Source organism: Juglans microcarpa x Juglans regia, chromosome 1D (assembly GCF_004785595.1).
Source record: "Juglans microcarpa x Juglans regia isolate MS1-56 chromosome 1D, Jm3101_v1.0, whole genome shotgun sequence".
Lineage (NCBI taxonomy): Eukaryota > Viridiplantae > Streptophyta > Magnoliopsida > Fagales > Juglandaceae > Juglans > Juglans microcarpa x Juglans regia.
The window spans coordinates 2,994,665-3,006,915 of record NC_054594.1 but is presented as its reverse complement, the minus strand read 5'-3'; the positions used below and the strand labels follow the sequence as shown (position 1 = coordinate 3,006,915).

The window sequence follows — 12,251 nt, the reverse complement described above, 5'->3', positions numbered from 1 at the left end:
TATATTACGAGAATATCCATTCTCGATAATTGTAAAAAAATATTCTTAAGATATTTTTCGATATATTTCGTGAATATTCATTTTCGATAATTGTGAAAGAATATTCTTAGTATATTCTCTAGTATATACTAAGAATATTCCTTTGGTTTTCTAAAAAATTCAATTATAAATAACACAATTTCTTCATAAAGTTTCACCAACATCTTCATTTCCATTTCTTTACAAAATTCTTCTTGTTCTTCTTTCTATATAGTTCTTATGGATCCCGTCTATGAGGTATTTGACTCTTCGTCATCTGACGAGGAGTTCGAATTAAATTTAGCTCTTGCTATGAAAGCAGAACGTTTGGGTAATGAAAGAGACTCGGCATCTCGTCGTAATTTTATTCCGTGCCGTATATTCATTCGAAGAAATTCGCTTGAAGGCCACCAACGTCTTTTCCAAGATTATTTTGCTGAATCACCCATATATTCTCCGAATCTATTCCGTAGAAGGTTCCGAATGCAATGTCATATTTTTTGCGTATTCAAGTTGAAGTCGAAGCATACGATCCATACTTCGTCCAAAGAAGAGATGCTGCTAGAAGACTTGGGCATTCCTCCATTCAAAAAATAACTGCTGCGATGAGAATATTAGCTTATGGAGTATCTAGTGATTTTGTAGACGAATACTTAAGGATTGCAAAAAATACAGCAATCGAGTGTTTGAAGAAATTTGTTAAGGCTGTCATTAGCATATTCTCCAACGAATACTTAAGATCACCAAATGACAACGATATTGCTAGATTGCTCGCAGTTGGAGAAAGTCGTGGGTTTTCTTGGATGTTAGGAAGTATTGATTGCATGTATTGGAAATAGAAAAATTGTCCAAATGCATGGAAATGAATGTATTGTGGTCACATTCATGAACCAACGATAATTTTAGAAGCCGTAGCGTCATACGACCTCTGGATATGGCATGCATTTTTTGGATTACCAGGCTCTCATAATGATATTAATGTCCTAGAACACTCTTCTGTTTTTAGAGAGCTCGCAGAAGGACGTGCTCCGAAGGTCAACTACTCAATAAATGGAAATAACTACTCAATGGGATATTATTTTGCTGATGGTATATATCCTTCGTGGTCGACGTTTGTCAAAACAATTCATGTTCCACATGGCCATAAAAAAAATATTTTGCTGCAGCTCAAGAATCATCAAGAAAAGATGTAGAACGGGCTTTTGGAGTGCTTCAAGCTCGATTTGCAATTGTACGTGGACCTGCACGATTTTATGATCGACAAATGCTAAAGGAGATTATGATGGCATGCATAATTTTGCATAATATGATCATAGAAGATGAGCGGCATACTTATCTTCGAGTAGAAGGCTTCGTTTATGAACAAAGCGATGAAATATCCCAAGAGCCAGTGTCCCATGAGCATACAAATGAATTTGTAAACTTCATTCAACGTCATCATCACATTCGAGATCGAGGACTTCATTCTCAACTCCAATTGGATCTTATCGAACATTTATGGAAAATATATAGTCAATCTTAAGTACTTGTATTTTATATTTCACTATGTTTAGCCTAATATTATATTCTTGTTTTGTACAAGATGTAACCTTAATTTCCTTAATTTTACTATGTTTAGCCTAATGTTATATTCTTGTTTTGTACAAGATGTAACTTTAATTTCCTTAATTTCACTATGTTAAGCCTAATGTTATATTTTTGTCTTGTTTTGTAAGTCGAACTTTTGGGTCTCTTGTCTTATTCTGAAGTCAAAGCCAATTAAAAAATTATATATATAATTATAAATATATATATAGAACATCCGGCAAACATTAATCCTAGTGGGACATTCGATAAACATTAATCTAGCCCCCACCTGAATCTAATCTGTATTAATAAAGTGTTCTGTCTTGATAAAATGAGAAACAGGAGTTTTGATATTGTGAAACCAGTAAAGGAGTCAACGTCAAAGAGTTCTTTCAGCTTCTCATCACATATCATTCTCCTTTTGTCAGATGGGTCCTTCATGAACAAGCAAATAATACATTTTTGAGTGAATTTCTAACTACAAAATCACAAAAAAAAAAGGCCATAGTACCTATATATAAAAAATAAAAATAAAAAGGACATATTAAGCAAAGCTTTTTAACTAAAGCATAGTGATGGAAAAATCCCCCCCCCCCCCCCCCCCAACAAAAAAAAGCCTTATTAAGATGAATTCAAAAGTTCAATCTCGAGTTTCAATCGCATACTCGAGACTGCTATATACTTTTTTTTTTTGGTTGGTTGTTTTGACAAGTAAGACTGCTACATTCCACTTCATTATGAAGCCCACAATTCTACACATAGTCCACTTATAAGTTACAAATGGTTAGAAAAGTGTAAATAACTGTTCATCTTCCATTTGGTGTACCTCTTGCACTTGGAAGATGCCCCCTTTTTTGACATCCTTTTGTATCGATATTTCATTTATTAGGAAAAAAAAGGTATTTAAACCAAGAAGGAAATGGATAAACTCAGAAAGCAAGGGCCAAGCACATCACTACTATATTCATTCCCATAATACTCATTCAAATCTATAATAAAGTGTGCCACCATCAATACTCATTCATATAATAAACTCTGTAGCAAATATATTCATTCACATAATACTCATTTATGCTCATTCATTCACATAAAACTCTCAAACCATTCACAACAATACTTTATTGTGCCATCATCATAATTCTCCCAACAAATAACACATTAGACTAATAAGACAGTTTAGTGTAGGAATTGTGTTGTGTTCTATACAAAATAAAATCTGGACTATCCACTGGCTGCATTGTGGCTTCAGTTTTGTGCATAGATCTATACAAAAAGCTATCAAATTAGAACTTTCAAATGTGGCTGAATTTGTGGCTTAAGGTTTGTGCAATGTTTTATACAAAAAACTAACAAAGGAGCATTAATGACCAGAAGACATTTTCTAAACTTTCAAATGTGACAGTTTAGATCATTTGATTTTGTCTATTCCAAACATGTAAGTCGGTAGCTGTTTAGAACATTAGGGAAATGGCAATGGGGTATACTTTGACCATCAATGACCAGAAGACATTTTCTATCAATAAAATAGCACAAAAGATAGGAGAGGAAGAGCAAACTATTCTATTTGTACCAAATACTGCAAATAGTGTAATGCACATGATGGAATTAAAACATTATAAAGATCGAGTTAAGTTTTGCAAATTCTTGTTTCTTGTACTGCTTCTCGATCTATCTCATGAACAACAGTATAAAAGTACTCTAGAACTTTATTAAATTCTCCTTTTAATTTCCTTTAAAATAATTGAGAAATTATTTTTCAAATATTTCTTAATGAGAGTTAGAACGATCAGAGGTTTATTACATGATCAAACTGTAAATACCAGGTCAATGTAAATAATTAGAGAGAAGAAAAGCTAAGTCTTAGAATCTTCTCTATCTCTTTTTGTTGTTTTTCTTAAGCGCGTACGACCGATATAGAGAATCGATTGACTCAATCATGATCATATTGTATAGGAATGGTGCCCCCTTTGTTATATATTCTACGTCGTTCATATTTACATGGAGAATGGTGCCCCCTTTCTCCATGTAAAACAACATTTTCAAAACCACATCAACTGACACATTTACTTTTGATTTAATATTTTGTATCTTTTTAGATCATTAGATTTTGTCTATTCCAATCGTGTAAGTCAGTAGCTGTTTAGAATATTAGGGATCAAGATATAATCTTTTTTTTATACATAAAAGCAGAGCTAGTTATTCTTTTTCATTTCTTGAGGTGGTAGTGGGCTGTGAGATTGCAGAAAATCAATCAAATGTTGAGGATACAATCAATGATATTAATAGCAAGGGAAAGAAACAATTTTTTTTCATCTGAAGAAGTTTTTTTGTGGTACTCAAACTCGTATAGCAAGAGTCATACCTTGAGAAAAGGCAATGAAACCAAATCGTTGAGAGAACAAACTACTCCGAAAAAATTTCTGCTTTCTTGCGTTTTGGAGATGAGAGAGAGAGAGAGAGAGAGAGAGAGAGAGAGAGAGAGATTCCAAGAAAGCAAACATATTTCACCTATATATTCTGTGAATCGGTATAGTACCCACGCAAACTCCTACAACCATATTCTAAGAAGAAAAAATTCAAGCTTTCATGCATTTTGGAGAGAGTGAGAGATTCCAATGTTTACCTCAATAATGAAAGCAGAACTTGAAGCTGGATGATCGTTGATAGAAGTAGCGAGCGTAGTCGAGGAAGAAGGCTCTGCTTCTGTCTTTGGTGCGAAGTAACAAAGAAAACATGGGAAAGAGAAAGAGGATCTGAAATGAGAATAAAAGAAATATGGAAGAATGTGGAAACGAGGACGAGGAGGAAAGAGCAATTAATTAAAAAAGTTTATAAGCATGAACAAGATTCTGTAGATGTAGAGGGATCACTGTATCAAAATGTAAAATATTTGTAAAATACAAGATCTGATGGAGTCCTCTTTTAACAATATTTCTTTATATTTTGAAGAAAACTCTATTTTACAAGAGCCTTGGGAGTGCTCTTATAATTGTCGGATCTACTCATGAGAATATATACGACTTTATTATCCCAAGTTTGAACAAATTAGCAAATCATTTGTTGTTCATGACGTGTTATTGTCCTTGGATTATGATTTTTTTTTTTTTAATGTTCCTTCTAAGGGCAACCCGAAGTTGTCCACCAAACATTATTATTATTTTTCATTTTAAATGGAAATAATAAATATCCGTGTTATCATTTAATTTTCAATCTGTCTTATAAGTTATCAAAACTGTCATTTTTTATATTTTGAACTATAAAATCTTGTCAATTTACATATTTAGTAGTAAATAGTTAATGATTTTGGAAGTTTAAAGGTTTTGTTAATAATTATTTTAAAGTACAATGATTTTATATTAACAAAAAACCCAAATCTTGATAAACTCTAATTATTTTATTCTATTTGCAAACAGATAAACATCCATAGGCATCGTTCAATAAATGAGGTGGTTGATGGTTGTAGTATTGGGATAATATATTGTATATCCCAATAAACAGATAAACTTATTTGATAATATTATTATATAATATAGAGTGTAATATAGTGTGTATATCATTACACAAATATATTAAATATAGTAATCCAACGCCTTCTGTACCCAATACACAAAAACATTTCTTTAATTTTGGAGTGAATTTCGGAGTGTTGTTTTTTTTTTTTTTTTTTAATTTACCAACTTTTCAATAAAATGGATCAAATAAAGATAAATAAAGAAAGCAATTTTTTATTTAATTATATCTTGATCTGCTTTAATAATTTACACAAATATATTAACGCTACAATTTCCTAACATTACTCAATTCAAAAGGGTAAGAGAATAAATCAAAGATATATCATATGATTATTATTTTGTTGTGAATATACATTTTGTCCACGAAAAGTAAAGAGATATTTTCTCTCAACTTTAATTTCTCTTCTCCGAATGCCAACAACCTACTTTATTTACTTTGAACAGGATGGATGCCTTCCATCTTTACAAATAAAATAATCAAATTGACATCTTTAATTGATTTTTTTTTCTATTTTTTAAAATATATTATTTTTTTATTTTATATATTAATTGTTACAATATATTATATATTAGTTTATTTATTTATTTTTGTATTATTTAAATATTATACTTTTTAATATTTTTTAATGAAAAATTAACAATAAAAGAGAAATTAATTTAAAATATTTACAATGATAAATACTTTCTATAACAAAATGCAAAATAAGAATCAAATATATATATATATATATATATATATATATATATATATATATATATATAAAGTTACATTTAAGGCTTCGTTTGGTTACCAAACTCACCTCAACTCATCTCAACTCATCATTACAACTTTTTCAAATCCCAATACAAAATATAATAAACAATTCAACTTTTTCAAATTTCATAATAATAATAATATTAAAAAATAATATTCTAATAATATTTTATCATCACAACTCAACTCAACTCAACTCACTTCAACATCCACACACACCCTTAAATGAATTTATTTTTATTTTAATATAGAGTAGTGCTAAACTACACCCATCCATTACTTTATTGGGTTCATTTTTTTGGTTCCCCATTTTATCGAAGGTGAGTCCAAGGCTTAGAGTTTTTAGAATCAACTTCGTTTTTTATTTTTTATTTTTTTTTAAAAAAGAAATATTTGCTTCAAATCTTATATTCTTGATTTTGATTTAAATTTAACCTAATCGATGCATGCCCACATTAATTATTTCATTCACTTAATTTATTTCAACGCATACTAGAAACCATTGTGATTTTACATTTTTTTAAAAGAGAAAATAAAAGAAAATAGAAAAAAAAAATGTAATATAGATATCTTGTAATTGTATTTGATGATTCATAATTTCATACAGTAGAAGTACAGAACCTCACCAAGTGACGAAACAATTAACTTAAATAACATCCTAACAAATTGAGGGAAAGTATTTCTAAACGATTTATAAATATATATATTTTTATTTTTAAATAATAAATTTAACTTATTATATAAATTTATAAATTTATTTTTAAAAACATTTTCTATGTGGTTGTCCTACTTCTCAAGAGCTATCATTTCTACGGCATAATTCCACATACTTTAAGCAGTTATTTATTGCAAAAAATGAAAAATCATACCAAATAATATAATAAATACCCTAAAATAAATTAGACATATTAAATTATTAGATTAAAGTCTGTGAAATAATGAAATGTTATTTCTAATTTTTTAGCACGCAAACATTGAAGAGAGAGGGAGGGACGAAAAATCAACAACAATTCATTTCTTTATTGAATTCTCTGATTTTCGAGTGATAGTGATAATTTTTTTTGGAGTACGGCTACTATGCCGCCCCCTGTTGACCGCTGGGAGTACCGTCCAGTGTAAATTTTTATTTTTATTTCCTTTTTCATTTTCATATTTTTTTAATACATTTAAATATTTTTAAAAAATAAAAAAAAATATACCAATACACTTAAAATCACTTCCTTAATCACTAAGTAAAAAAAAAAAAAAAAAAAAAAATTTACCAAGCGGTCAAATGGAGTGGTACAAATGGGAGGACAAAGTAGTGTTTCTCTTTTTTTTTTTTAGTAGGGAGTAGGATAATGGTAATTGATAAATTTACTTATGTAGGTAAATAAATAAATAAAGTACGCATGATTAAGGAGAGTGGAGTTTTGATATAAAAGTGAACTCACAAGACCACCCGCGTCTGAAATTTAAGATATACAGTGAGCCACCGATGCACGCAATCAATTTGTAGGGACACCAGAAGCCTTCCACAATCCAGATCGGGTACATCTCCTTTATCTTGAAGTTCCACTATATATCTCGTACAAATTGTAATAAAGCAATTGGATATGACTACAACGAAAAATTTGTGTGCTATAATTGCAAAAACATGAGCATCTCATAGCCACGGTAAATAATATTTTCTCATTTTTTTAAATGATCATTCCTAACATGATAAATATAACATAATAATTGTTAAAATTATGCAATTACTACTATTCTCATTAATTTTATCTGTCGAGTCTATCTAGAAGTAGATGAAGATATTGGATGTGTAGCGGTTGTTGTCTTCAGACTGATAGCAAAAGAAATATTGAATCGTACAACTGTTGATCTCTTTGAACACACAGACGAGGTAGAATGTTTAATACATTATGTCTTTATATTTTTTCATTATTACAGGAGCACCTACTATATTTAGCAAATATTGCAACTACAGTTTCAGAAAAATGATTTGATTATGTACTTTCAGTGGTAGAAATGAATCAACATGGATAACTACGTTAGAATAAACTCAACGTACTCTCTGCTTATCCTATAAATCAAATTACGTCATAAGCACTCAAAATCTTTTTTTCTTAAACTTCTCACTGTTATATACTTAAATAATTAAGACACTAAATTATATGTAAAGTCTATACTTCTTCTTCTTCACTTTATATATTTTGTTCAATTTTTGGTTAAGTTTCTTTTTTCACCTTCTCATTTACTATTTTATATATATATATATATATATATATATATGTAATATATAATATTACATTTATCAACTGGGCATACATGCAACGCACGTTGCCCTTACTAGTTATATATTAAAGTGGGAAAGGCAGATCAATATTTCAAAGGCATATGTGGACAGACATTGGAGTGGTTTGGATTCAGAGATGAGTTGAAATGAGTTGAACTGGGTTGAGATGTTTTATAAATAGTAGAATAAAAATTGAATTATTTATTATATTTTATGTAGGAATTTGAGAAATTTGTTTTGAGATTTGAAAAAGTTGAATTGTTTATCATATTTTGTGTGAAAATTTGAGAAAATTATAATGATGAGATGAGATGAGTTAAGATAAGTTGATGTGAGTTTTGAATGCAAACAAGACCTTAGACTAAGCTGATCAAAACTCATGACATTATTATCGTATTCACAACTTGTTAATTAATTTTATATCACAAAAATGGGTATATATATATATGTATGGAGTATACTTTAAAAATAATAAAAAAAAAGAGTCGAGGTTACATGTCCAAAAGTGACTTCTATCCAGTTTTATTCAAAACACCCTCACTTATAGAGGAGGAATACCCTACACTTCCAAAACAAAAATACTTACAAAACAAACCCTTCCCAAATAACAAACCAGAAAACCACAAAAACCCACAAAAACCATAAAACTATTATCCTCCAATCTAAAAAATTAACGCCTAACATACGTAGCCCAATCTTATCCAATTGAATCACTCCCTTCAGCTTGAGTGGAAGAGAAAAATTTCTTAAGTATCTGATATTGATGCCACTTTCCCCTTATCTTGCTAGAAAATCCACTGCATTATTAACCTCCCTAAATTGAAAACTTTAAAATTAATACCTGTGAGCGACTCCTGTAAAGCCTCCCAGAAGTCCCACAAATACCATACCGTGCAACTCCTTCTCATCACCCAATTGACCACCACTGCAGAGTCACTTTCTATCTCAACGTTACGAAAACCCAATGCTTTACACAGTCCCACGCCGGTAGACAAGGCTCTTAGCTCAGATTCATTATTGGTTCCAAAACCATAGGATTCTGAGAAAGCAACTATCAAACTACCAGTAAAATCTCGTATGACCCCACCCCCGCCACAACTTCCCGGATTCCCCCGACAACCATTAATGTATGGAGTATACTTGTATATACAAGACAAAAGGGACAACATATATACAAAATAGTCCTTCTACATGCAACCGGGGTGGGAACCCCCCGGGGAATCGGCTTGCCACGTATCTTAAAAATAAAATAAAATAATGAGAAATCGACTGAAACATTATAAATGAAGAAAAATTTCGTCTGTCTTCTCCGTCTCCGTCTTCTTCGTCTTCGTCCACACTACCCATGATTTTACTCTACCTTTTCCCCTTTTAGTCTTCAGATATTATCGTCCTATCCCCCACCTCCTCCTCCTCCCTCCCCTACCACCTTAATTCGCTCCCTTCCCTGTCAACATCTCCTCCCTCATTCTCCTTCAATCCCCCCTCTTCTAAGCACACTTCTTCCAAGCTTATTGCAATATCTGCTGCTGTTGCCGTATCAGCCGTCGTATTCGTCGGGGCTGCGGTTTTCTTCCATTTGCGGCACCGTAGAATGTCGAAAAAGGTAATGGGACTATCACCGTTGCCGCCTGCAATTTCGAGTTTCTGTACCTAGGCACACTGGTCTCTCTCTGCCTGTTAGTTTGAGCCCCAGAAGTTTGCAACCTAACTTTGCATAGCCACAAGCACCAGATGCATCTCGGGAGGCCAATTCATGGAAGACGACACATACCGAAAATCTTGGACCGAAATGAAGAAAGAGAGAAGGAGAATAAAATTTTTTATTGCACCGATTACACGGGGGTTACTCCAGCCGGTTGCAAATAGAGTTTTTCTATACAAAACAATGTTATCTTCAAGTATTTTTCAAATTTCCCACGTATATATGTAGTAATTGACGATTTAACACAAAATTCTTATCCTCGTATGATCTATATATTAATTTAAAGAGATGGAGTACGTTCACATTGCCTGAGTTTACATCTAAAGAGAGAGCTGGGTCAATGTAATACAGCTCAATACTTGTGGAATAATGAAAGTACTGCATGCACCGTTCCATTATTTGAAGAGATCGAATTATTTTGTTGCATTTTCAATGTATGTGTGCGAGCAATAGTGGTTAAAGAATGTTTCCACCATATCAAAGAAAAAATAATAATAATCGATAACCTTAGATTAATTAATTAAAGAGTAATTCACAAGTATTACACGTTTATCGAAAAAACAAGGACCACTTCATGATCAGTTAATTCCTCTCTATAAATAGAGATGTGACCATCCAACATTTCTCATTCCCTCCCCGCCAATATTAATTACTTACACAGATCAGTACTAAATCCCAGACATAAATCATATATAGCCTCAAATATGATGACCTCCAAGCTGGTTGTTCCTAAGTACGCCCTTGTAGCTGTTGTCCTGTTGGCTTTCGCTTGTTCCCTCACCTCTGCCTATGACCCCAGTCCTCTGCAGGGCTTTTGTGTTGCAATCGACAATCCTGCTTCTACTGGTATGTACGCATTATTATTGCTATATTCTTTGATTGTATTTTCTGCTTAATATCATGTTTATATATATAGTCATGATGATTACAAACATTTTCTTTTCTTTCTTTCTACAGTATTTGTGAATGGGAAGTTTTGCAAGGATCCAAAGCTTGTCACTGCTGATGATTTCTTCTGCTCGGTGAACATTCCCGGAAACACCTCAAATAAAGTGGGGTCGAATGTCACCGCTGTGACAATGGAACAACTACCAGGTCTCAACACCCTAGGCATATCCTTGGCTCGCATCGACTTTGCACCACGTGGCTTAAATCCTCCCCACACCCACCCTCGTGCCACTGAGATTCTTGTAGTCATAGAAGGTACTCTTCATGTTGGCTTTGTCACATCCAATGCAAACGATAATCGCCTCTTCACCAAAGTTCTAAACAAGGGAGATGTCTTTGTGTTCCCAATTAGTCTCATTCACTTCCAGTTGAACGTCGGAAATACCAATGCCGTTGCCTTTGCTGGTCTGAGCAGTCAGAATCCTGGGGTCATTACCATAGCCAACGAAGTCTTTGGATCCAATCCTCCCATCAATCAAGATGTTCTCACCAAGGCCTTCCAACTGGACAAGAATCTGGTTAACTATCTTCAGCAACAGTTCTAACTAATTGCCTCAACTAAAATCATAGATTTCAAGATATATTTGCAATAACCATGAGATGGAGTGATTAAGCTTGTCAATGTTTTCCAGCTTGTAACCTCATTGAAGTTATTTTATTGAAATAAAGTGGTTGTTTATAATTTACAATCTCTTTGTTATAATCATCAACAGGTACGATTCAACTTAATCGCATTTTGAATATGTTGAGACATAGAGAGTTTGTTTTTGTTTGGTATTTTCAATATCTGCGAGTACTTGTAGTAGTTAAGAATGGTTCTCCGGTCCCTGCAGTAGATAAACAAATTTATTAAAAGCTGATCAAGAATCTACCAAAGTCCTACCTACTGATCCTTGCAAGGAAAGACACAGCGATTCATGAGTAACTCCCCTGGCCTACATAAACACACAGGCCGATTCACCCCTCACCCATAGCAAGAATATACTTTCACTGTTCGAACATATTTCGTGGAAACTCAAAAACAATCCGGGAAAAGCAATAGCCACATCAGCACTGTAACTCAAAAAGACCAGTCCAAATAAAAATTCCCTGGAAACTCTTAGCCCAGTTTTAACTGGTAAATAACCAATGTGGGACTCACTGATTACCTTTACAACCTACCCATTGGTCCCATTCTGCGTGGGCTATTTCCCAATGTGGGACTTAGGTCTTATGTATACAAAGGGAGACACCAATTTTAAGGAAAGGGACAACCAATAGATTTCCAAGTAATTAAAAAGTGAACAAACACCAAATAATATCATTGTGATACCAATTTGACTCAAATAAAACGATACTCTCCACATCTAATCCTATGATCCACAGCCAAAATCCCAATAACCTTCTCACTCTTCCTCCAATTTCCAAATAAAAATACCTCAATAATTCAGAAAAAAGTATATATGCATCTCCTAGGCAGTGCACTCCATCGTT

At 32.5% G+C, this 12,251-nt stretch overlaps 1 protein-coding gene and 1 long non-coding RNA gene across 2 annotated transcripts; one reads left to right on the top strand and one right to left on the bottom strand.

Annotated features, from left to right (window-relative positions):
• Window positions 1–3,762: 3,762 nt before the first annotated feature.
• On the bottom strand, window positions 3,763–4,315 carry LOC121250137. Its single transcript, XR_005937719.1, has 2 exons — window positions 4,208–4,315; window positions 3,763–4,145 (listed from the first exon to the last, which is right to left on the bottom strand). It is a non-coding gene; the product is annotated as an uncharacterized LOC121250137 (long non-coding RNA).
• A 6,177-nt stretch (window positions 4,316–10,492) lies between these two features.
• Window positions 10,493–11,460, top strand: LOC121233997 (germin-like protein subfamily 1 member 7). The gene is made up of 2 exons (XM_041129792.1): window positions 10,493–10,676; window positions 10,788–11,460. Exons 1-2 carry the CDS (start codon window positions 10,535–10,537, stop codon window positions 11,321–11,323), a joined length of 678 nt encoding a protein of 225 aa, XP_040985726.1. The 5' UTR covers window positions 10,493–10,534; the 3' UTR covers window positions 11,324–11,460.
• The last annotated feature ends 791 nt before the right edge of the window (window positions 11,461–12,251 follow it).